The following is a 26,656-nucleotide window of genomic DNA, read 5'->3' on the forward strand; positions in this document are numbered from 1 at the left end:
ATGGTGTGTTAGTTTCTGCTTTATAACAAAGTGAATCAGCTATACATATACATATATCTCCATATCTCCTCCCTCTTGCATCTCCCTCCCACCCTCCCTATCCCACCCCTCTAGGTGGTCACAAAGCACCGAGCTGATCTCCCTGTGCTATGTGGCTGCTTCCCATTAGCTATCTATTTTACTTACCCATTTTTAAGAAGGAATTCCTGGTCAGTTTGAAGTAAAACGATGGTGGAAAAGGGGGAAACTGGGGTGAAAGTCCAGTGTTTAGGGTATAATGCCTGGGAACACCACACTGAATAAGACAGTCCTGACCTCCAGGAACCTACCACCTGCTGGGGGAGACAGGCCATCAGCACAGAGCTTGAGTGCTAAACAGGGGCTGAGCGTGAAGTGAGGGGCCCTGACCCAGACCTGGAGGGTCAGGAGAGATGTTGTGGAGGAATTGACCAGGCTGAAGACAAAGGATTCAGAAGAGTAGCACATGGACTGAACAGAAAAGCATTTCGGCAGCAGGAAGTCCCCAAGCAAAGCCATGACGTATTGAGGAAGGGGGAGAAGAAACCTAACAGGTTTGGATCGTAAATGGTCACAAGGCGCTTGACTTGTAGCGTAGGGATAATAGGGAACTTTGGAAGAGTTTTGTGCAGGGAAATGTCGTAATATATTTGCATTTTAGAAAGGATTTGGGAGGAGAAGATCGAGTTGGGAAGACCAGTTAGTGTTACCGAACCCAGGTCCGGCTGCTCGCCGCTCAAAAGACAATAAAGAGACAAGTTTGGTGGAAAGGAAAGTTTGCCGCCTTATTTTGGATGCCGGCACCCGGAGATGGGTGGGGTGGGTGGGTGTGGATGTCTGTCCAAAGGCCGATGCCCCGCCCCCAACAATCAGGGGGCAAGAGCTTTTACAGAGGGAGGGGCCTACATGCAGAAACAATACAGTCAGCTCTGACAGTCATCTTGAAATTGGTCACTGGTGGTCTGACCAGCCTCATCTTGCTTGTTTTAGGTACAGTTAATCTTCAGTTCCAGGTTCGGTTTGTTTCCATTTCTTTGAGGCCATTTCTCAGAATTGTGGCAGCTTATGTCGTGGCTACAGTCTGGTCATCATGTAGTTCACTTCTTCCACCTGGTGGGAGTTTCAGTATCTATAAGACAGCTCACAGGACATGGCTCAGAATATTGTCTACAGCCCTTGAGGAGGCACAAAAGGTCCTTGACTATATGACTAAGTGATTATTTGGTCTCCTTTGACGGTTTTCCTTTGTTTCTGCATTTTCTCTCTTCTCTGATTAAACTTATTCTTTGGCTAAAGGTTTTCCACAGACAAAAGGCAGGCTGAAGACATGGTGGTGGCAGGGGCAAGGACCAGAGGGTCCTGCTCTGTTTCATTAGGAGGCTTTCGTAACAATGCTTGGGATGGGGGGAGTGGCAACAGGGATGGAGTGAAAAGGGCTGATGGGAGACATCACAGAGGAGCCTCATCTGGCCTGGTGGCTGTGAGATGGGGGAAGAGTCCAAATGCATCCATGTGTCCCACTAGGGCCACCAGGCAGGTAGTGGTGTCATTCTGGAGGAGAGGGACCCAGAAGGACGTGTAGTGGGAGCAGGTAGAGGAGGAGAGGGTGAGGGGTTCCTTTGAGACACGCTGCCTCAGAGGTGCCTGTGGGGCGTCTGAGCAGAGATGAGCAGCAGGCAGCCTGATCTACTGGTATGGAGCAGAGGAGAAAGTTCTGGAGCTGAGAGAGGACTGGGAGAGTCCTTCGAGCCCTAAGGAGTGGGAGCACCCATGGAGCGTGTGAGGTCTAAACAACGAGGAGGCCAAGGCCGAGCGCTGAGGGACGCCAACGTTGAAGGGATGGACAAAAGAGGCGGAGAAGGAGTGGCGGGAGGTGCAGAGAGGTCAGGGAGTCGGGCTGTCGGGAAGCAAGGGCAGCTGTGAAGCGGCGGGGAGAGGAGCCTATAGGCTTCCAAAGTTGCAGATACAACCAAGTCCCCAAGTCTGGAGGTCGGGGAGGGCAGGTACTTGCCTAGTCCAAAATCAGCGTGCAATAAATCACCCCTGAACGAACAGATGAAAGCCCGAGATATGTCGTGAATGGCAGGGGAGAGGCCTCGGTGTGTTCACTTCTCTGGGCTGCAGAGTGGGTCGGAGGTGAAGGCCACTCAGCTAGTTCAGTACCAGGATCTACACCCCTCCTCCACGGCCCCAGCTATAATCACCTCCTCTTCCTCTCTCATCCTCTCCGGGAATAGGCAGCAAAGCACGAATCTCATAGAGGCATGAGAAAGCCCCCAAAGTTTTATAACAGGTCTTCATGACACAAATTGCCGCAGAGGGAAAAAAAAGTCAGCCCTGAGAAGCTTATCTTAGAATATATCATGAGGTGGGTTATTCTGTGACTCGAATTACACAGGAGGACCTAGGTCAATAGATGCAAACAGGGATGAACGCACCTACAATGAATGTAAACGCCAAGGGGTCAGATCTCAACTGCACACCCAGCCGGCAGTGTGCGCGGGGCGAGGGGAAGGCGAGTGACAGCCAAGAGCCCAGGCAGAGGGGTAGGTGTCTTCTGGAGGAGAAGGAGGCCTGAGGGGAACTGGAGGAGGAGGCACAATTTCTCAGGAAGGCCCAGTCACCTTGGGCAAGGTGGCTTCCGAAGCTGGAAGAAATGCAACCGTGATGGGCCCCCCAGCTCAGGGAAACACCAGATCCAGGACTTGAGGGACTGGTAGAGGACCAGAGGCTTTCCTAGGGAGTCACCACCGCATGGGATGTCCACAGACACAAGGTAAATTGGGCCTGTGCGTAAAAGAAATCAGTTTCTGGGCTGGTAAGGTGTTTAAAAAATCTCACTAATAATGCACAGGGCATCAGGCCTCAGGGATGCGTGTCCCAGCACCTCCACTTGTTGGCTGATAACCTTGAAGAGGCTGTCTCACCTCCCAGGGCCTCAACGTGTTCATCTGCAGCACCTTACGGTAGTCCCTTTCACAGCCTACTTCCAAAGATTGGGGGGACCAAATTAGATAACTGTACGTGACAGTGCCTCCATAGCCAATAACCTCTCTGTGAATGCCGCTGTGTGACTCGTCACCCTGCCTGGTAAAGAAGGCTGTGGGTATCTGACTCCCAGCTAAACCAAGGGAGCCACCAGAGCAGCTAACGATCACGTCTGATTCCTCTTTTTTATTCTCAGTGGCAAGCATGTTATCTAGTACACATCAACTGCTCAAAAAAGTTGGCTGAATAAATAAGTCATTGGTATGTAAAGGGAACTATCACGAAAAGATCACTGTGTGTTTCATAGCAGTTAGATCTAGGAAAGCTCTTTTCCACTGCGAACTGTTACTAAAATAGTCTACTCTGATTCTAACCTTCTGTCCTATTCTAACTTGTGTCACATAATATTTGTGTCTTTGAGAGCAAAATCCTTATCTCAGTCATTCACTTCAATGTAAGCTCCACATGGGCAAGAACTTGGTTTTGTTCAGAGCTGTACCCTCAGCACCTAGAGCAGGGCCTTGTGATTGTTACAACTCAATAAGGATTTGGTAAATGAATGAGTGGTTTCTGACCACTCATTTGTTGAATTTATCCATTCAACAAACATTCAGCAAATGTTTGTTGAATGGATAAATTATTAAACAAGGGGAATTCTTTTTCTTTCTAATGTCCCTTTCCAGCATTCTCAACCGAGGCAGTATAGCAAGGTGGGCAGGCAGGCAAGCCCTGGAGTCAGGTGGTCTGAGTTTGAATCCTGGCTCTTCTACTTAGCAGCTGGGTGACCTAGAGTGAGCTACTGAATCTCTCTGTGTTTCAGTTTTCTCACTTGTAAAATGAGGATAATAATAATTTTTCTAATAGGATTATATGAATTTATTTGAAAGATACATATTTTGCACAGTGCCTGGCACATAGTAATTGCTGCTATTTTTTTTATGACCATATCAGTCTCTTAATAACCTTCAATGCCTCCCCTAGCTACGGAATAAGATTTAAAGTCAAGGTCCCCAGGGACTTCCCTGGTGGTCCAGTGGTTAAGACGCTGCGCTTCCACCGCAGGGCGCTGGGGTTCAATTCCTGGTCAGTGAACTAAGATCCCACATGCCGTGTGGTGCAGCCAAAAAATAAAATAAAATCAAGGTCCCCACAGTTTGGACTCCAGGTCCCTCTCTTTCCAGTCCCATCTTCCCACACTTTAACACTAACTACTCTTCACAGGCTACCACGCTGTGCCAGACACTCCACTAAGTGGTGTATATCCATTAATTTGTTTCCCTTCTCGCACAGCTCTATTAGGTAGGACTTATTATTACCCATATGTCACTAATGATGTGGCCAAGGCTCAGAAAGGAGAAGTAACTTCCCCAGGGACACACAGCTTACAACAAGAAAGTGGGATTCCATTCCAGGACTCTCTGACATGAAAGTTCACCCTCTTATTCACTGGCTTCTGAAATCCTTGCTATGCCAATTGGTCTATGGACCAGCACTACGAACATTACGTGGGAGCTTTCTAGAAATGCAGACTCTTGGGCCTCACCTCAGACCAACTGAATCAGAATCTGCATTTTAGCAAGATCCCCCCAGGTGACTACTGGGCACAGTAAAGTTTTAGAAGTACTGTTGTAAACTGCTTTCCATCAGTCAGACACAACTGCTAATTAAATCAAATATGTGATCTTATTTAATCCCTACAACAATCTGGGAGGTCACAGGGTCGGGGGGTGGTCAGCATTGTTATCCCATTTTGTAGATGAGGATACTTAAGGCTCTGAGGGTTGTGTATCTTGAGCTGAACCCACGTGTGCCTTATGCCAGCATGATGCTCTGACCGCACCCAATCCCAACTTCCTCTGCCTGGAATGTCTTCACTCTCTCTCTCCCCCTTGACTTCTTCTTCTCCTTTTAGGCTCCACTTAAGATCCCTTCCTGCTAGGTGAAGACCTTCTCATTTACATCCCGCTAGTCAGATTAATTTCTTCTTCCCTCAAAGTCCCCACAGCTCCTTGCACCTACCCTTTTCTTGGCCCTAATACATTCTTTTTTAAAGAAATCGTAGTTAAGTACATACTGTGTGCCAGGCACATAGTAGGCATTGAGTAAATGTTTACTCCCAATGCATTGCTGATTGAGTTTATTAAAAGCATTTTCATCACACCTGTGTTATTCTCCTGTGTGTTTGTTTTTCTATTCCTCCCACTGCTCTGAGCTCCTCTGTATACCCAGGGCATAGAGTTTGGCATCTTATAGGGCCTCAAGTCATCGGAAAACAAACTAAATTCTCTCCCTTCTAAAGATGAAATTTGTCTACATTTAGAGTGTTACTAGGAGTGAGGCCTTCCAATTCCCAAGAATAGCAGAGGACACAAGTGAGATGATGGACGCGTCTCTGCTCCCCATCCCTGACCTGACACAGGACGCCAGAATTGACTATGGTCACAAAAGTTGCAGATATTTGAAACTCTAACCCTCATTTTTCCAGGCCATCAAAGGAAGACCCAGAAATATTAGGTGATCTCTTCTAAGTCCCCAGGGTTAAAACCATGTCCCCAGTAACCTTCTGTCATTTCACAAGAGAAGTAGAAAGGGCAAAGGTGGCCGTGGTGCAGGGCAAAGATCTCCCAGACACAGAGAACCTAACAGTCCCCTGTGTTGCCTCTCCTTTACAGGGAGACCTGGGCAAACCACATGTTTCTAGGCCTTATTTTCCTCTTCTGTAAAATGAGGGGGTTGAATTAGTTTCTAAAGCTCCTTCCAGCTCTAAGATGCTGTGTTATAAAATGAGAGAAATGTGAACCTTTGGTTGCTATGATCTGAAAATATTTTGAATGTGGAGAATCAAACTGTACAGCAGTGCATGGACAAAATAATATGTTAATGACTAAGAAGATTGTACTTAATCCAATGGGAAACAGCAGAGCGGCTGCTGGTGATATGTGTGTGTGTGTGTGTGTGTGTGTGTGTGTCTTCCTCCCTTGAGCTCAAACATATATTTTAGATCACTAATATAGTAATCAGGCCTCTGGTAGCCTATCTTGCCCAAACACACACACACACACACACACACACCACTTCAAATTAAAATGGGGGGGAAAAAATTCCACTGCTGCTGCTTACATCCTTGCTGTATCTGGGTGGCTTTTTTTTTTTTAAAGAAATTTTTGTCCTGGTGAAAGTGTTGGATTGACAGCCCCTGGAGGGGCCTCTGATCTCAGACTGGGACACGTGGACGTGGGCCGGGAGCTGGGGGTTTTACTAGCATTTCGCTGTTGCACACCAACCGTCCCTGCTAGGCCGTCACAATCTGGCCTAGCAGAGGGCCCCCGGACCCCCAACCGAGGAGTGGTCAGATCGGCCACCCCAGAAGCACCCTGGCCAGACCACGTGCTCGGGGCCCTAACAGCGGGGAAAATGGACGCGCTGGGACGTGTCTGGCCGGCCCGGCAACAGGAAGGGTTAGGTCCCCAACCTTTCCCCCACCGAAGGGTCGGGGCCAGGAGACGAAAGCGGGCCAGAGGCCGCACGTGGGTCTAACTACGGCCCGGCTCCAAGTTCCGGCCCGCTCCGGGTCTCCCGCCCCGGGCTGGGCCCCGCAGGCCTAAGCGCCGTCGCGTCCCCAGCCGAGCCCCCGAGGCCGCCTGCGCCGCTCGCGCCCCGCAGAGGCGGAGGGCGTAGCTGCCCCTCCCCGCCCGACGGCCGCGCCTGCGCCCGCGCCCGCGCCGATTGGCCGCTCTCTCGTCCAGGTGAGGCGCCCCGCCCCTCGGCGGCTCCAGGTGCGGCGGCAGGATCCGGGCCGGGGCCGGGCCGGGGCGCCATGGCCGAGTCCCAGCTCGGCTGCCTGGACGAGGCGCACGTGAACGAGAAGGTGACCGCGGCGCAGGCATCCTTCTACTACTGCGAGCGGCGGCGGGCCGCGCTCGAAGCGCTGCTGGGCGGCGGCGAGCAGGCCTACCGCGAACGGGTCAAGGAGGAGCAGCTGCGGGACTTCCTCTCCAGCCAGGAGCGTCAGGCCCTCGGCGCCGCCTGGAGCCCCTACGAAGAAGTCGCCGCCGCCGCCGCCGCCGCCGCCCGGGGCAAGAGCAAGGCCGTGGCCGAGACCCCAACGCAGGCCGCGGCCGAGTCCGGCGAGTCCCTGGCCTACTGGCCCGACCGCTCCGACACCGAGGTGCCCCCGCTGGAGCTGGGCTGGACCGAATCGTGCTTCTACCGTGGCGTGAGCCGCGTCAGCCTCTTCACTCACCCCCCTAGGAAGGAGAAGGCGCCCCACCTGAAGCAGGTGGTCCGGCAGATGATCCAAGAGGCCCAGAAGGTAGGCCCCGCCCCGCCCCACGCCTGTCCCCTCGGACCAGGCGCCACCTCCGAGGCAAGGCCTGGGCCTGGCCCCCCTGACCACCCTCTGGAAAATGGGTCCAGAACCCTGCCTTCTGACGTGGGGCTGGTGAGTCCTCTGGAGAGCATGGATGTGAACGTGTTTGGCAAATTACAAGGTGCTGGGACAGTTGCTTGTCGTCACCATTACAGTGTCCAGAGGCGCTGGCTTTCCTCTGCTCTGTGCTTCTGTTTCCTTGTCTGGTTTCTCTCCCTAGAGAAGAGTGTGGGCTGTGGAGTCCTGTGGTAAAATGGGCCACTCAGAGGTCTTGATAATAACCTATGTGCTGCCCAGGGATTTACAAAACATGTCCCTGGCCATTTTCTCATTTGATCCTCAGGCAACCCCAGGAAGTGCGGTGTGGCCTCCCACCCCAAGCCTCGCTGCTCTTAGGAGGCCCCCCAGAGTCAAGGCTGGCCTGGCCCCTGGCCCCTGGCATTCACTCCGGCTCTGGGCCCAGTGCTAGAGCTCAAGCAGTCTAGGATGAATTAAGGGATGTATTTTGAGCACCTACTGTGTACCTGACTCTGTGCTGGGTGCTTTGACAAGGCAGATCCTTGGACTCAGCAGGTCAAGAAGAAGCTCCCACTTAGGGCGTCTACTCTACCTGGGGATTGAAAGGAGGTGATGTTTCCAGAGTGGCTGGTATTCTACTACTGGTAGGGCCAGTAGTTCATAGGGCAGGGGGAAGATTTACTCTGTGCCCTTGGGTAGGGGTACCTGGGTAGGGCTTCCAGATAAAATATAAGATGTCCTGTTAAATTTGAATTCCAGATAAACAACAAGAAAAAATTTAGTATTATTCAGTATGACCCAAATATTGCATTGGGACATACTGATGCTAAAAAGTCATTCACTGTTTCTCTGAAATTCAGATTTAATGGGGACATTCTGTATTTTTATTTGCTAAGTCTGGTTCCCCTACCTTGAGATTTGTTAAGAAACATCAGCAGCCTTCGGTGCCCAGTTCAGAATATACAGCAGGAGTGGCTTGGGTTCACCATTCTGATTCAACTCAGTAACTGTGGTTGGAGCCCTGTTATCCCTGGAGGCTGAACGAGCCTAGAAAGACCAGTGGTGGGCCTCCTCTTCCTGGAAGGCGCGATGCAGGTAGTCGGCTAGATTGGCTGCCAGAAGGAAGGGTTAACTTTTCACTGTCCATGTTTCCACCCTCCCTCTCTGAAGAATTCCAGCTTGTCTACCTGAGCGTTCTCTGTATATTGCATTCTGCAAAAGAGAAAAACAAGTTTGGACAGAGGAGGAGAAAGGACGCGGGTGACAATACTGTGCAGCAGGGTGCAGCTGGGGTCAGGGGTCAGGGCTCACGATGTAACACTAACAAGCCTTGATTTATGCATTCTTAATATGTGCCAGCCACTGTGCTAATGATTTACCTGCATTTTTTCTTTTGCTTTTCACAACTACGGAGTAAGATGGGTATTTTCCTTATGTTTGGATTCAGAACAGTTAAGTCACTTACTGAGCCAGGGTTCAAACACCAAAGTCCTTCTTCTTAACTGCTGTGCTGTCGGATGATGGTGCAACAGACTAAACCAAGGAGCTGGAATGGAACTAGCCTGGTCACAACCTGGGCTGCAGGTTGTGAACCCCTGTTACAAGAAGGTGGAGAGAGGGCCCTGCCCACTAGAACTTCTAGTCCCATATGGGATGTCAGGAATCTCCTATGTAGTGGAGTGTTCTTAACTCTTTAAATATTTAACAACAGAAACTTTAACAACTGTGAACCGATCCAATGCATACATATTAAACCAGTAATTATTTCCTGAGTGCCTACCGTGTGCCAGGCACTAGCCATAGGAGGATATAAGGTGGCCTTTTCCCTCCAAGAGTTAATTCAAATGCTGGGAGATGTGCTGCAAGGAAAACAGTTTTTGAGGCTGGATATGCCTAATCTGGAGGATTTCCCAAGGGACGTAAATTGCAGAGTTGAAAGGAGAGAGAGAAGGAAAGTGGAATGGGCAGTTTCTCCTTAAGAGACTCAGGAGAGAGAGATTTTCGCTTCAAAACAGCAAGTGGCTTTGACTGGCAGGAGGAAAGAGCTGTTGTGGTGGGAGCTGAGTATGTGGGGGGCCTGGTGTTTAGAGCCTGGTCCTAAAACTGGGTCCAAAGCAGGTGACCACCCCTCAGGAAGAAGCAGCTTCTGGCCCCATCTGTGCCCGAAACCCACAAGCCCTCTGGACCCCAACTGTTAATCACTGCCACTCACATCTGTGCAGTACCTTCTTCCCAAAGATCCTGTGAGTAGGCAGGGCAGAGAGGTTGACCCTGTTTCACAGGTGAGGAAACTGAGGCGCAAAGAAGAAAAGGGGCTTGCCCAAAGGTCACATGGTTGGTTATGGAAAGACCCAGATCCCTAGCTTCCGCTCTAAAGGCTACACATTCCGACAACTACCTGCCCACCTCCCCAACCCCAGCTTGTCCAACTGGCAAGCAACCCTCTAGATCCTTCCCCCTTCCTTTTCACCCTGAAACACCCTGGAGGGAGTTTCCTTTGTCTCCAGGGAGAGTCTGGCTGCTGTGAGGCTGGGTGGGACAGACCCAGATGATTTATGTGCAGAGACACAGGTGACTGTTGGGGAAAAGCGGGGGAGGGTCAGAAGGACCTAGTACACACGTCCAGCTGTGTGCCAGAATTTCATATTTTATCTCTTTTAATCCTCAGAATAACTTCGTGAGGGGCTGTCATTTTTATTCCTGAATGAAAAACAGGAAACCAAGCCTCAGGGGGAGTGGCTGTGACTTGCCCACAGGCGCAGACCAGTGAGGGTTTTGAACCTGGGCCTCAGGGTTATGGACACAGGAGCCTAACTAGGGGACACTTTGAAAATATGATTGGGGGTTGGGGAAGAGGGGCAGAGGGTGGTGCCCAGTGGGGAAACAGCCCAGCAGGGGTGGAGGTGGGACCACGTGGAATGGGAGGAGGCCTTTGAGTTGGTCAGTCTTAAGTTATCTGCTCTCTGGGCCTCTGCAAATGGCAGAACGCCCTCCTGGCTGTTCTGGAGAGCCAGCATTCAGACATTCGGCCCTGGTTCCTTGCGGGGGGGGGGGGGGGGGAGGGTGCGGTTTTTCCTGTTGTTTTAATACCCCTTAGGTGATCTGCTTATTTTAGTGTCACTGAATGATGTACTTTGCTTAAAGTACAGGCAGAAAACATGCCTTCAGGGACCCAGAAGTGAGTCCGTGGCCTCTCCCACGCTGGCAGAGAGGACCAGGGGAGGTTGCTGCCGCTTGGGCTGCTGTGACCGCTGTAACTGCAGGGAGGGGGCAGGGGGGACTGGACTTAAATCGAGACCATGTGTAGACAAGGAAACGGTTCTCATTTACAAGGGCAGAGTGAGAGGACCAAATTACTGCGGTTTGGAAGAATAGTGCATTTGGTCATTGGACAAATATTTCGAGGTTTACTATGTGCTAAGCACTTCAGTAGAAAACAGACATAAAACACACCTCTGCTCTTAAATAGCCTAATAGTCTAATAAACCATCATTTTAATACAGAATGATGGGTGCTTAGCAGAGGGCGTGGCAGGAGGGGCACTGAACCAGCCCCTGAACCGGGTGAGGGAAGGACCTTTGATGCTGAGGGCCTGTCTACAGGCGTGTCTGAATGCAGCAAGAAGGGTGAGATTGCACCAAGCATCCACCCATCTTTGCACCCCAGCTCCCTTCTGACCAGCGGCATCCATTTTTGGGTCTACTGGGTAGGTTTACAGAGTATTGCCTGTGCTCCAGGAGCAGAGGAAAACCTACTGGCCACCCACCTTGAAGATTGATCCTTGGCCCCTGCGTTCCTGAGCCCCACACTCAAGGGTACCAACTACCCAGCTCCTCACTGCTTACCACCGTGCCTCCCGCAGCATTTCCTTTGGGCCTCAAAAACCGTGTCGGGCAGAGGGGAGGCCCCTGAGGTCCAGAAGGGTCTAATGACTTGTCTTCAGACCAAGGACAAGGAGAGGACACAGCTTCCCCAGGTCCCCGGTCAGAACTACCAATGACCCCGTGTAGATATAAACACAACCCAGGAGAGGGTGGCTGCTGGGCTAGGAAGCTGTGATTAACTGGGAGCTGCTGCTCTTTATTCCTGTGGCAGTGAGAGGAGCAGGCCCACCTGGTTGGTGGGGGACAGAGGGGCATGGGTAGCAGGCCCAGCCCCACCCCATCTCTGCCTGTCAATGGTTTGTCCCTTTCCTTAAGGGTCTGGCTCAGAAGCTAACCCTTCTTTGGCTGTTTATCAAATTTTCAATCCAAAAGTGACTTTTTGTTCTCAGACGTGGCTCCTGGTTTGTGCCACGTGTGTGCCTGGCACACAGCTCGATTTAGGAGAGTCCATTTTATCCTCGGGAAATAGCAGCTTTGGAAGAGCTGAGACTCCCTCCTACACCTCTCCGTCATCTTTGTAGGGCCCCAGCGGCACGGGCAACCAATGATGTTTGTTTAATTGATTGGAAACTGCCTCCTATTGGCCACCCGCCCCTCTCCATCCCTCTGGGGAAGCAAGTGTCTGGAGAGTCCCCAGTTGAACGGCACATTACCGAGGGACCCCTTTAATCCCCATTGTTAAAGCCACCTGGCAGCAGAGAGAAGAATGCTCTAAATTGGGAGGAGGGGGTGCAGAGGGCTTTGGGGGAAGGCTCCAGGGCAGGAGGCATGGCTGGCCAGGTTAGCAGCCTTGGTTAGAGGTCTGGGCAGCTGATGGGGGTGAACAGCTGGGTACACATGCCCAGGGGATGTGGCAAAGTCTCAGAGGCTCCAGTTCACTTCACCAGGAGGCTCAGCTTGCAGGTGGCAGCCTTTGCCACTGTCTTCCCCCGTTAGCCCCAATTGGCTCTTCCCTCATTCAGATACATCCAGCAAATAGCACGCAGCACCTTCTCTGTACCAGGTGCCTGTACCAGGCACCATGCTGGGCACTGGGATATTGACATGAAGCAGATTCAAAAAGAAAAAAGAGAGAGAGAGAGGAAACAAAAGAAAGCGTTTACATATATATATACTTAAATATTACTGGTTTGTGAAATCTGAGTCTGATGATACGTTCGTTAGCCACCTCGCAGCCTTGTTCGAGAGCTGGTCCCGATTCTCGCCTGATACCTTTCCCCGTTCTCCTGACGTTCCATGTCAGAGGCTTTATCTAGAGCTTCTGAGCTGCCTTTGAAAAGCCTGATTCGCTGTGCAGAGCAAGAAAAGGCCTCTCAGGGCAACCCGTGACCTGTGGGTCCAACACACTGTCCCCCCTGCCTAACTCTTCTTCCCTCCCTGAGTGACCATTCCTCACGGGCGTTATTTCCGAGGCGCGGGGCAGTTCCAGAGTCCTTGTCCCCTTGAGGCTGGCGGATAATGATGCAGCTGCAGTTCCAGGGACTGAGCACTTCACAGTCCTTCCAGGATCTTGCCTCGGCCTGTCCCAGCATCCCTGCCAAGCCCTTGGCTCTGTGGCTATTGGATTCTGAGTCTCTGTCTTTTATGCTCAGTCACTGATCCTGGGAGCTGCGGTTTCTGGGCAATGGAGACCCAGCTTCACGTCAAGGACAGAGAATAGGCTCTGAAGTTGAAAGGTCTTGATTTCTGTCCTGACCTGGCTACTTACAAACTGTGTTCCTTTGGGGTAAATCACTTCCCTCCCTGGGACTCCTGACCTGCAAAATTGGAGGGCATTACCTAGATTTCTGGATGGTTTTGAAAAATAAGGAAGAAACTGTATGGAAGCAGAGGATACCAAGAAAGTATCGTACAAATACCAGTTGTCCTGGAGAGGTGCTGCTGCCGTCGCCGTCCCCTCCCCTCTCGGAGCAGGGAGGGAAGTGTGGCTGAGCTTCCTCCCGGGACGCGGGGCTGCCGGCCAGGAGATCAGAGTTAGGACGGTCAGGGGTTGCTTCTCATCCTCAGGTTGGAGGCCCTGTGCAGGTGCGCTTCCTGTTTCCTCCTCTGGGTGAGAGGAGCCGCTCCAACTGCCCTCCCCTCCCCCCCCCACCCCCACACTTCTCAGCTGCCTTGATTTGATGTGGCCGTTTGTCAGGGCGGCTCTCGTCTGCAGGGCTGTGGTAACTGAGTACTCAGCCAAGGGTCTTCTCTAGGATCTGCCACGGGCCGAGATGAGACAGGAAGGCACGGAGGCTCCCCGGTCCCTGAATCAGGGGTCCCTGAGGGCGTTCCCCTGCAGAGTCACCCGGAAGGGCCAGCTCAAAGAGCCCGAGGGCAGTCTGGAAGGACTCGTCAAGGACTAAAGCTTGCACAAGTAGGCGCTGGGGCATGGGGACACGGGGGTGGGGTGGGTTGAGGTGGGGGACAGGCTGTGTTTCTGTCTTTGGAGAAGAGGGAGGCTGAGGCTTGGTTCCTCTGAAATCTGACACTTTAGGTCCCTGAAACTCTGAGGATGGGTGTTTCCCGGGGAGTTCAAAAGTAGAAGATGGGGCCTCAGTAAAGGGGTGCCTTCTTCATGACTTCTTGGTCTCATGGTAGCTTAGCCACGTTTGCTGGGCAGTGGTCTCAGGAGGCCAGGTCACTGCAGGGGAAGGAGTACACAGTTGGCAGCCGGGAGCCTGGGTGTCTTCATTCTTGCTCTCTCTTTCCTCCTCTACCAGGTGACCTTGGGCAAATCATTTGACCTTGCTAGGCCTCCATCTCTGCATCTGTAAAATGGGGATCATTCTTGTCTTCTTGCTTACTTTCACAAGATTGCTCTGAGACTCCAATGCAAGACTCTATGAGACAGCATTTTGAAAAAGATGACTAATAGATGCAGATAAAAGGGATTTATATTAAGAGGGGCTAACATTGTTGAAAGATAGGTGCTCTGCATGTTATTTCCTTTAATTAATTCAATCCTTAGCACCTTGCAAGGGAAATGAGGTTTTCCCAGAGGCTCAGGGAAAGCACAAGGCCGTAGATCTCATAAGAGGCAAGCTGGGACTCCACCCAGGTCTGAATTCAAGGCTTGTGTCCTTCTGCTACACATGCAGTTACTTTTGGGGATTGCCCCTGTGGCCACCGCTTCCATCTGAAATTCCAGAAACAAAGTATATTTGTTGCCAGCCAGGTTCTGGGAAGCTCACCAACTAGCTCTGGAAACAAACAAGTGCAGGACTACTTTGGTGGGAGAGGGAGAGGAGAGGAGTCTTTCTGCTTGGTGGCACTGGCACAGGTGTCACCAGGAAGCTGGATATAGGTAGCTTCCAGGGACGTTTTTGGTTTGGCCATGCCACATGGCTTGTGGGATCTTAGTTCCCCGACCAGTGTCCTCTTGCTGGCCACTTTCTGGCCCTCTGGGACGTGGGCCCTCACTGACAAACTGAGACCTTAATGGGAGACCCGCCGGCAACCCCACGCCCACGCCGCCCCATCTGTCCAGGTGCACCCCCGGGATGCTGCCTCACTGCTTCACCTTGGCTGGTGGTCAGATCCGCCTCCCTTTCCTCACAGTGTACAGGGCAGACAGAGCCTGTTCTGGGGCAGGCCTCCAGTCTGCGGGGAGAGAGGAGCAGGGCAGAGGACCAACGAGCAGGGCTGGGTCCTGGCTGACCGCCTGCCTTTGCTCCTGGCACTGTCCTGACCACACCCCCTCCCAGGCTGAGTCACTCTAGTGATCCCTGGCCCTCCCCCTCCCTCCCACCACACCTCCTACCCCAGGGGCCATGACTAGTCAGCCTTAGCTGGGGCCGCTGCCTTCCCCCGTTTCTTTTCCTTCTCTGAATTTGTGGAGTCTGTAGACTTGCTAATGATCCCAGAATCTTAGCCCAGGAAAAGAGCCTATGGCTTTTCTAATTAGTGGTCTCTCTGGCCCGAGTTTCTAGTAATCTGTTAACTCATCCCAGCCCAGCTTGTACGGTGGTCACCCTGTTGGGCCTCTCACAGCACTGGTGGGGCGTGTGGGAGGCTCCAGATAAATGCTCTTTCTGTTCTGTTTTCTAGCAGAGTCAGTAGAGGGCGGGGGCAGGGACAGGGACCAGGGATTCTTACCTTTTTGTGGGTCTTTGAGGACCAACTGTGAGTGTTCTTAACTCCCCCTCCCGGGAGGGTTCCCAGACTGCTTGGAGATTCCCCACTTCTGCTCATTCACTCACCATGTTTCACATGTGCCACATTCCGGAAATATACAGGTGAAGAAAATGTGGAACACTGATAAAGAAAATAAACTGCAGGACAGGTTGGAGGGAGCGGGTCAATAGCTATTAATTGTTGAGTACTTAAATACCAGACCATGCTAGCCCTTTTAAAATATATTATTTCGTTTAACTTCCACAACAATCCAGCAACTTTCCATTTTACAGATAGTAAGGTCACAGGGCTGGTAAATAATGGAGCTGGATGGGAACTTGAGATTGAGTCTGAATCCCACTGAGCTCCAGGGGCGCAGAGGCCTCCTGGGAATTGACAGCTGAAGCAGCCAGTATGGAAGGGAGGGCGGGCAGAGGGCCGGGGTGTGCAAGGCGGGAGGCCTAGGAGTGCACAGATTCACACTGTTCCCATCGCCCAGCGCCTCCTGACCACCTTCCCCTGCTCCCCGCACCCTCCACTTGCCTCTCTGGCGAAGCCCTCCCAGGCGGCATCCCCTGGCAGTGGCCAGCAAGTTTTCCTTGCCGCTTCTCAGAACCTCCCGGGCAAGCTGCCAACTCCAGTTGTCTTGCCCTGATTGATCAATCAAGAAATACCTAGAAGGTACTTCTCGAGTCCTGCCTTACTCTGCCCACATATTGTATGTTGCTCAGAGCTCCAGGCCAGTAACCCAGAGCAGCAGCTGATCCTAAAAATCATCTGTGTATCCTCATTGGGTTTTTTTTTTAACAGCTGATTTATCTTCCTAATTATGTTTAGCTTTAAGCTAATGTTAAAATGAGCTTGCATTAGATAATTTTCACTAATTAACACCAACTTAATGCAGGGGAAGTCATCCCAGAAGCATGCCGCGGGGCAGGGAAAAGCTGGCCTAGGATCTTAAAAAGAATTGCTCTTCTCACTGCCTGGCAGATCACATATGGTTCTTCACGGCTGAATTAGTTGACCTCGCTCACAGGGGTACAGCCTGTTCTCTGGAGAGCCAGCCCGAGGCTCCTCTGTATCACCCCTTCATCCACCTAGTTTGGGGAATGGGTGTCAGGAGTGCCTCGTACGGATCCGAGGTGGACGGGGAGTGAGCCCCGGTGGTGCGCAGCAGAGGCGGGGGCAGAGCTGGCACAGAGGCCAAGGGGTCTGGGAGGGGAAGTGGCCTGGCTGGCAGAGCTGGGCTGCCAGTGCAGGAGGGAGCCTGGTGTTTAATGACGTCTAATTAGTGAGCCTGAAACAGTGTAGCATGGCCTCAGGCAGCTGGGAAGCCTCAGCTGACAAAGCGCAGGTGCCCGGCTGCTGGGCTGGGGGCAGCCCGGCCTCGAGGCAGAGAACAAGACCCCAGTGGTCTTGGCTCTGTCCTCTCGGTGGGCCAGGGCTCTGGTCCAGAGTGCTTCCTCAGCCCCCCCGAGGGAAGCCCCCTACCGCGGAGGTACTCTGTTTAGACATTTACTGCGTGTCGGGCCCAGTGCAGGGCGGCATGACAGGTCTCTGTCCCCCCACCATGTGCTCAGAGAGACACAGGCCTGAGCAGGTGTGCCTCCTGAAAAGGGCACACACTGCCCTGGGGGCTGGGGACCCAGGACGAGAATGAACCTGGGACAGCCTGGGGGAGGGTGAAGTAAGGACCTCAACAGGGAAGGGATGTTCCCATCACCACAGGGAGAAGATGGTGACAGGGTGAGTTAAGCCACCAGGGTGGGAGTTGATGGGTGTGTTTGGAGAACTGCAGAGGAGTTTATCGTCAAGGGAGGGAGTGGGTTGGAAGCACCCGGAGGGTCTTTGGCCAGGCTGAACTCAGGCCGAGGGTTTGGGCAGGGAAACGGCACGATTAGGGTTGGGCTATTGGCTCCACCTGCCAAGAGCAGGGGACCGACCCCTAGTCTCCCATCACGCTGACGCTGAGCCCCCCCCCACCGTGCGCCAGGCGCTGTGGGGAGGAAGCGCAGCGCCAGATGCTCTCCAGGCATCACTGCGTTTCTCTGCATCCTCACAAGAACCATGAGGCTGCCTCACTTTACAGGGAGAGTTCCCAGGGGTCAAGTGACACCCGTGGTCTCACCGCCCCTGTGGGACCCCTGACTCCAAAGTCTGTGCTTCACCCACTGCAGGATGCCCTTGGACTTTGGGGATTCAGCTACATGACTCTGGAGTCCCCGGGTAGGAGGCTGCAAGGCGGGTGGCGCAGGGCCAGGCAGCGTCCGTGGGTGTTCCCCGGGCAGTTATGCAGGCCTCCTCTCCTGGGCTTTCCTCTCCTCTCTCACCCCAGGGAGCACAGACAGGAAGGAAGCTTAAGGTAAGGCTTTCTTGTCCAGTTGTTCACATCCCACCGGGGCAGAAATTGGATGGGGCCTGTTGCAGCCTTGATGACAAAAGAAAGCCTTTGCGGTGTGCCGGGAGCACTGGCACCTCCGCCGTGAGTTGTGTCCATCCTCCAGCAGCACCTCTCCGTGCTCAGTGGCAGCCGTGCCAATTGGGTCCCGAGCCCACCTGGAGGTGCTCTCCACTCAGGCTGCAGTTTTCTTTCCTTTCTTTCTTTCTTTTTTTCTTTTGGCCGCGCCTCATGGCCCCAACCAGGGGTTGAACCCAGGCCCTCGGCAGTGAAAGCTCAGAGTCCTAACCACTGGACCACCAGGGAATTCCCAGGGCCGCAGTTTTCTTAGCGGTGCGTTCCACGCTCGGTGTGCGGGCACTGATGCCCAGCATCACTCGAGGGACAGTGCATTGTACAGACTTACTTACTCTTCCCTTGATCGAGCTGCCCTTCCCCTCGGTTCAAGTTTTGACCTTCCTGGAAGTGTAGTGTTGCCTGGGCTTTAATCACCATGCGCTGGGCCTGCTGGACATGGTATCAGGCAAAGGAAGACATCTCCACCTTGATGTCTGGGGCTGGTGGGCAGCTCTGTGCTGCTGGCTCCCTGGGAGCTGCCTCCGAAGTGAGGCCCCTTTGTTCTGGGTTCCATCAGAGGAGAGAGGGGGCTGCCGACGTGGACCCTCAGCTCACAGCAGGCCAGGCACTGTGTTCCTCGTGCCGCTGCATTATCTCATTTAAAACTCAGAACAACCCTGAAGGGACCACCTCCCCATTTTAAAATGAGGAAATGGAGACTTAGATTAAATTACTCACTCAAGGCCCCACAGCCAGTGAGACTTTCTGCTTCCAGAGGGTAGATTCTCTTCCCAACACCGGCCGTCACTCAAAGTGTGATCCTTCCACCACCTGCATTCAGATCACCTGAGGGGGAGGGTGTTGTTAAAACGCGTTTCCAGGGGCCGCTGAGTCAGACTCTCTGAGGATGGGGCCCTAGCATGTGCACATTCAGCGGGCACACCCCGCCCCGCCCCGCCCCGCCCCGCCCCGCCCCGGCTGATCCTCTACAGGCTCGAGCTTGACAGCCACTGCCCTGGAGACCTAGATCGCTCGCTGGGGAAATCAGAGAAGGTGGTGATCCACAGCTGGGGATGTGTGAGCCGGGTGCTGGCTGGCCTGCCCAGAACTGACCCCCCTGGGCTGCCAGACAGATGGACCTTCTGGGAGGCAGCAGCTGACCAGTTTGCCCAGGTGCTGCCCTTCCTACCCCAAGGCACCTTAGGGCTGGAGGTGTGGGCATTTGGCCCCATTCACCTGGTTTGGTGATAGCCCCTCAAAACCGCACAGCTTTTTCATGGGATTTCGTGGACATGATCTCATCTGAAACCCCCAACGGCCCTGGGAGGCAGGCAGGGCAGGCATGAGAGGTAAAAGTCAGGCCCCAGGCTCACATGGGTGATCAGTGGTCAGGTGGGGACTGGAGCTGCCCCTGTGGGCTCCCCTCCCCAGGAAAAAGTGACCACCTCCAGCGCATACCTGCACGGAGCATGCCTGGCCTGGGGCCTCTTGCCTTTTCCCCACCGCGGCGCTGAGCGGGACGGGGGTCTTTGTCGGCAGCAGCCATGCCCACCCCGGTGCCTAGGCTCACGTCAGCAGAGCTGGGGAAACCAGTGAGGGAGAGGGTGGTATCGTCTGGCTCTATGGAGGCATCCTGGTTTTGTGTGTCGAGAAGTGACCTCAGATCCTAGCCAGAGTAGATGTCCCCAGAGCCTTCCATGACCACATCATCTGGGGGTGACAGCTCTGGACTGGGGTCAGAAGCCTGGGCTTTAGTCCCGCCTCTGCCAAGACCCAGCTGGGTAACTTAACCCTGGGGCTGGGCTCTAGCTGATACGTTTCCTCCCAGCTCTGAGGCGCTGCCCACCTGGAACGTCCTTCAGTGCAGGGGCCGAGTGCACTGGAGCCTGGCCCAGGGGCTTTGTAGGGCTGACTTGCAGCCCATGCTCCACTTACTGGCTTGCATTCCGTCACAGGGAGGACGGGTACCCTTTCGTAATCTGCACAGAGGCGCTGGCTGTACGTGCTGGTGGCAGCTCTGCTTCCTGGTCTGATGTTCTTGGCGTGGACTTTGACCCCTTGGTAAAGCACTGTCCTCAATAATGGGCTGGCTGCTCCTTCAAGACCTCGGGCGGGTGGAACAGAGGCAGACCAGCCCGGGGACCGGCGCTCAGGCAGCAGTCCCAAAAGGCGGCCACTTCTTTTCCCTTCTCTGTGCCCTTGAGGAAGAACTTCAACTCTGCCTTCCAGCAGGACGATCTAACCGGGAATCTTGCTCAGCATTCTTTTTTTTTTTTTTGTCCTTCCACCGAAATGTCTAGTCATTAATGAAATAAAAGAGTTAACAACAAAGCTAGGTCCACACCCCGCAAATAAAACAGTAGACATGAAACACCCTCCATCCAGACATTCATTCCACAAACATGGAGAACTAACTTGGTGTTGAGATGTCCCCTGAGGGTGGAGATTCTGAGAGAAGTCAGATGGTCCCTGCCATCCGGGAGCCCACAGCCCTGTAAGGGACAGAGCCATTCAGCAGATGTTACAATAAAATGTCAAGGACCTCTGTTATGTGCCCGGAACACAACGTGGGCAGGAAGCAGGGAGTGGTGAACGATATTGGGTGGGGAGAAGTTCAGGAAATTCTTGCCTGTGTCTTGAAAGATGCGTAGATGTTTCACAGGAGTACAGGAGGGGTAGGAACAGAACTGGAAACTGCCTGATGTGTGCAGTTGTTCTCAAAAGCGGGTGGGGAGTTGATGCAGTTTTGCCCCCAGGAGATATTTATCGATGTCTACAAACATTTTTGGTTGTCACCAGTGGGGGTGGCGCTACTGGCATGCTGCTACACACCCTGCGATGCACAGGACAGCCCCCCACAGCAAGGAATACTGTCCCTGGGTCCCTGGAAGTCCCACAGTGGAGAAACCCTGAGTTAGGGTAACTGCAGGTCATCCTGCATGGCTGAAAACAAGGGGCAGACGTGAGATGGTCCGAGATGAAGCTGGAGAGGAGGAAAGGGGCCATCATAAGGCCCTTCAATGCCAAGTTAAGGAGTTTGGCTGTGGGACCCACCACTTCATCAGTCTGTTGTTTTGGCAGGGTCACTGCTACGGAGAAAGAATTGGAGCACAGAGATGAAGGAGAGACTAGTTAGGAAACTATTCCAGAAGTGCAGTGAGAAATGAGGGGGGCCCGAGCGAGGGCAGCAGTGCAGTGGGAACAGAACGGAGCTGACCCAGACAGAGAAGGTGCACAGAGGAGGACCTGCTGGCATCGGTGGCCGATTGGATTTGGTCATGGGGAGAAGGAGGAGGCCAGTAGACTCGGGCTTCTGGCCCGGGTGACCTAGAGGACATTGATTTTGGAAGGGCCTCCAGGGCAGGCTGGTGAGCATAGCTCTGTGACGAGGAGACTGGCAGTGCAGTGGCCGTCCAGACTGGGTCACCCAAACACACCAAGGGTGTCAGTCCCCAGCTGTCTTTTTTTTTTTTTTTAATAAATTTATTAATTATTTATTTATTTTTGGCTGTGTTGGGTCTTCGTTGCTGCATGCGGGCTTTCTCTGGTTGCGGCGAGCGGGGGCTAGTCTTTGTAGCGGTGCACGGGCTTCTCGTGTCCTGGCTTCTCTTGTAGCGGAGCACGGGCTCTAGCTGCGCAGGCTTCAGTAGTTGTGGCACGCGGACTCAGTAGTTGTGGCTTGCGGGCTCTAGAGCGCAGGCTCAGTAGTTGTGGTGCACGGGCTTAGTTGCTCCGCTGCATGTGGGATCTTCCCAGGCCAGGGCACGAACCCATGTCCCTTGCATTGGCAGGTGGATTCTTTTTTTTTTTTTTTTTTTTTTAATTGTAGCCATTTTATTGGGGAGTGTTATCTCCTGGTAGTTTTTTTTTTTTTTTTTTTTTTTATTTATGGCTGTGTTGGGTCTTTGTTTCTGTGTGAGGGCTTTCTCTAGTTGTGGCAAGCGGGGGCCACTCTTCATCACGGTGCGCGGGCCTCTCACTATCACGGCCTCTCTTGTTGCGGAGCACAGGCTCCAGACGCGCAAGCTCAGTAATTGTGGCTCACGAGCTTAGCTGCTCCGCGGCATGTGGGATCCTCCCAGACCAGGGCTCGAACCCGTGTCCCCCGCACTGGCAGGCAGATTCCCAACCACTGCGCCACCAGGGAAGCCCCTGGCAGGTGGATTCTTAACCACTGCGCCACCAGGGAAGCCCCTCCCCAGCTGTCTTGAGTAGAGTTGCCGTGGAGTGCATGGGGAAGGTGGAGTCCTTTTCATTAATTTTGTTAATCTAATGGTAATTAAGGAGTCCAGGAAGAGAATCTGAAAAGCTGGCAGTTTAATTAAAGTTAAGTGACAGATGGAGTGGAATTCAGAGGCTCCCTAACACACCCTGTTCCCCCACGCCACCACTGAGGCCGAATATCAAAGGAGGAGATGGTAAGCTAACCAAACACCTGATGAGAAGTGTTACAGCATCAGAACTGCTTTCCCAGAGCCTGTGACAGCTTCTAAAAACTCCTGCCACCTCAAATTAACCTCTCTCCCCAGGTGCTGCACATCAGTGGGTAACCAGGTAAAGGAGGCTAGGAGCCTGCCGGGAGGCCAGGGGATGGCTTTTCCCTCCTGACGAAATCCGGCTCCCCGGGTTCTGTGCCTTTGATGTCTCTCTTATAAAACCTGATTTTCCATTTATACTGGGAGCCTTGAAGTTAGATTTGGCTCGTAGGATCACGTGGCACATTAAACACCAGAGCGGAGGGAGTGGGGAGCTCGTTTTCCTGGGCCTGATGCCGTGCATCCTAATGTCAAGCAGGGCCTCAGAGACCAAAGCGGAGGGTAATTATCACCTCTCCTCCACAACGAGATTGCAGGAGTCAGCGAGCAATTGATTTTTTCCTACTACAGATATTTCACTGCTTAATTGGTAGTGACACAGATGGCTGGCTCTCACCAGGGCGCCGCAGACCAAGCCTCCCGAAAGCAGGGCCCCTGGGGACGTCTCTCCCTCTAGTCTGTGATGCTCTCACAGCGCATCCTCTGTCGGGTGGGGGTGAGGGTGAGCTGGCTCCCTGCGCTTTCAATTACAAAACAAAAGCAAGAGTGAATCCAGAAGCGCTTTCCTGAGCCAGTCAAGCCCTCCCCAGCGACATACTGAGAGTCAGCTTTGAGCTGGGCACTGGAGAGTCTGGAAATGAGCAAACAGTAGACTCTGGCCTCAGGCAGCAGTTGGGAGCTATCAGGAGGCCTGTGAGATGGTGGGAGCTGTGTTCTGCTGGAATGAAGCCTAAAGTGGCCTGTTAAAACCCTCCGTGATCCAGCCCCACCCCGTTGTCCTTACGCTACATCTACCCTGAACTGTTGCAGGCCAATTGTTTTTTGTTTGTTTGTTTGTTGTGGACCTCAAGTGCAGAGCTGATTGTGAACCTCAGTTCGTGGTCCACTGCCATCGTCAATCCAGGGAAGGCCCCTCTTATTTTACTCTCTCCTTCCCTCCCGTCCCTTTCTCCTTCCATAGGCAGCCACCCTCCTATATGCAGTGTATGTCCTTGGACATGTCCGTATCCTTGAAAAACTCGCAGAGTTATTTTATGTAGTGTGTTTTTATTTACATAAATGGTATTAGGCTATAGATCTCTATCTCTAACATTCATCTTAAAAAGAACTACCCAGGTTCTGCACATGGAACTCGTCCATTGCTTCTGTCTGCTGCAGAAAACTCTGTCCCGAGCACCCCTCACATTCTCCACACCCATTCTTCTAGAGATGGACATCCAAGTTGTTGCCAACTCCTTGCTAGCCCAAAGAAAGCTACAGTGAATGTCTTTGTTCCTGCCCCCTTATAGACCTGTGCAAAGATCCAAGAGGTTCCCTGGGTGTGTGGCCAAGAGTAGCGTTGCTGGCTTCCAGGCATGCACAACCTTAAATCCACGAAGCTCTGCCCCTTGCCCTAAGAAATAGCTGTACCAGTGTTCCCTCCCACCCTCAGTGAATGAGGGTTCCCCTTTCCTCACACGCCAACATTTAGGACTATCCAACTTTCTAGTTTTTAGTTAATGTTATAGTTGTAAAGTGGTATCTCTCTTATCTCTTTGCTTTTTTTAAATTTATTTTAAATTTTTTATACAATTTTTAAAGGTTACACTTCATTTGCAGTTATTACTATCTCTTTGCTTTAATTTGAATCTTTCTGCTTACTAATGAGGTCTGCTTCTCTTGACATACTTATTAGCCATTCAGGTATCTCCTCTAGGAATTGCCTATTCATATCCTTTGCCCATTTTTCTAATTAGTTTTCTGTCTTTTTCTTGCTGATATGCAAGCATCTCTTGTATATTATTAGTTCCTTTCGGTTGTAGATATTGCAGATATCTTCTCCCTGTCAGTTATCTTTGTCTGTTGACATCTTTCTTTGAACAGAAAATCCCTAATTTGCCAAATGCCTCTTTTAAAATTTTATTTGTGTTATGATTCATGCTTTTGGAATCTTAATAAATCCTATCTTACCTATGCCATGAAGATATTTTCCTATATTTCATGAATTCCTTTATTAGTTGTATCTTCTGCATTTAGGTATACAGCCTACCTGAAATTCACCTTTATATATGGTATGAGGTAGGGATCCATTTTATTTTTCTCTATTTAGTATGCCAATTGTCCCAATAGCATCTACTAAACAGCATCCTTTCTCCACTGAGTTGTGATTCTACCTTAAAGTTAAGACTAAGTTAACTTAAAGTTTTATGTATGTGTGTAGGTACCTATATATTTCTGGTCTCTCTATTCTGTCCCATGGTCTATTTGTCAGTTCCTTCCTATCTCAGTATCGCAATTCTTATTAATTTGGCTCTGCAGTATGTCTTACTGTCTAGTAGGACAAGTGTCCCCTTTTAGCTTTTCTTTTTCAAAATTGACTTAGCTATTGTGAATCTTCATTCTTCCTCACATCTTAGGAATATTTGAGCTCCTCAAAAAATTTTACTGACCATTCATTGGAATTGCATTGGATTTTATTAATATGAGGAGAACTGGATTTTTAAAACATTAAATCATGTTATCCATGAACACAGTTTATCTTTTCATTTATTCAAATATTTGTAACTGTCCTTTAATAGAGTTTTCTAAATTTCTCCATAAAGGTATTAATTCCTAAATACTATGTGCTTAAGTTGCAATTTTGAATGGATCTTCTTTTCTTTTTCTTTTTTTAATTGGTTATTGCTGTAGTAGAAGAATGCTATTGGTTTTTGTAAGTTTTTCTTGTATCTGGCAATCTTGCCAAATTCTCCTATTACTTCTAATAGTTTTTCTCTGCATTCTAATTGGTTTTTTAAAAAAATATCATCTTTAAATACTGGTAGTTTTGTCTCTTCTAATCCTTCTGTTTCATTTCTTTTTCTTGTCATATTGCATTTCTCAGGACCACCAATACTTTGTTGAACAGCAGTGGTGATAAGTGAACATTCTTAACTTGCTTAAGACTTAAAGGGAATGCAACTTTAAGTATGTTTCATGGGGATTTTTAGTAGATAGCCTTTATGACATTAAGGAAGGTCCCTTCTATTCCTAGTTTTTTGAGAATTTTAATCACAAATAGTGTTATCAAATACTTTTTAAAAACTTATTAAGATAATATATGATTTTCCCTCTTTGACACAATAAATGTTATAAATTGCTACGTTTCTGATGTTGAATAATCCTTTCATTTTTAGGATAACCTTACTTGATTATGCTGTATTATATTTAATTTACTTTTTAAAAAACTGAACTATAGTTGATATGTTGAATTCACTTTTAATGACTTATCCATGTCAATTTCATTTTCAAAGTCATCAATGTCTAAGTGTTCCTAGTCTTTTTACCATTTCTTAAATAGTAAGATTTATTAAATAGTAAGAATTTCTTGAAAAGTAAATATATCTGTAGTTATTTCTCTTTCTTCATTCAGTATTTTATTTGCATCTCCTCTGTTTTTGTCAGTCATGCCTGTCCTCAGTGCCTTTGCTTGTGCTGTTTTCTTTGCCTGAAATGTTCACCTCCTAGGCCCCTGGTAGCCCATGTGGCACCTGTGCGCAGATTAGGAAAAGGCATCTCTTCCTCAGGCAGGCACAGCTCCCACTCACCCCCATCAGCCCAGTGCCTGTGTGCAGTGCACAACCTGCATACCCATGCATGGCAGCCCTGCCCACTTCCCTGCTCGCTTTTAGTCCCTGCTCATTTCTCATGGCACCCAAGGCTGCCCATTCTTCAGGTTTCAGCTTCCTCGGTGAAACCTTTCCTGTTCTCCCCTGGCTGAAAGTAATCTTTCAATCTTCCCCCTCCCTAAGTCCCTCCTTCTCTTCCTACCACCCCTCCTTCGAACTCACATCACACATCATTTGTGCATCTCCTAAGGCATTTATCTCGTTTTACCTTATGTCATTATTTTGTGTGAATGTCTTATGATTCCAACTGGATTAACCCCTTGAAGTTAGGGCCTATAGTTTGTCCATAGATCCTCCCTCTGCCTGTGGGGATTTGTAAATGTTACCTGTATGAATGATTGCGTATTAAATGTAGGAGGTAAGAAGGGCCTTATGTAATATTGTGTAAATGGTGTTGGGGGGTGGTCTTTAGAGGCAGAGATAATAGCAGAGCACACGTGAAGGTGATGGTGATTGTGATGATGACGATGGTGATGGAGGATACACTTATTGAGCTTAACATGTGCCGGCACTGTGCTAAACGCTTTCACAGTTTGCTTCTCTAAGCCTTCTCAACAACCCTTTGAGACAGGTGCTACTATGAGCTCGATTTTGCTGCCAAGGAAGCTGGGGCACTGATGAGTGAGCAGTGGAGTCAGTGAACCAGG

General features: G+C 51.1%; 1 protein-coding gene across 1 annotated transcript in view; it reads left to right on the top strand.

The window, feature by feature from the left end:
- The first annotated feature begins 6,777 nt into the window (after positions 1-6,777).
- The window catches only part of FAM83F (family with sequence similarity 83 member F), a 29,649-nt gene continuing 9,770 nt past the window's right edge, over positions 6,778-26,656 (top strand). Inside the window, exon 1 of the mRNA XM_059934870.1 lies at positions 6,778-7,318. Coding sequence (XP_059790853.1) covers positions 6,824-7,318 — 495 coding nt within the window. The 5' untranslated portion in view covers positions 6,778-6,823. The remainder of the gene's footprint in view (positions 7,319-26,656) is intronic.

Source organism: Balaenoptera ricei, chromosome 10, assembly GCF_028023285.1.
Source record: "Balaenoptera ricei isolate mBalRic1 chromosome 10, mBalRic1.hap2, whole genome shotgun sequence".
NCBI lineage: Eukaryota > Metazoa > Chordata > Mammalia > Artiodactyla > Balaenopteridae > Balaenoptera > Balaenoptera ricei.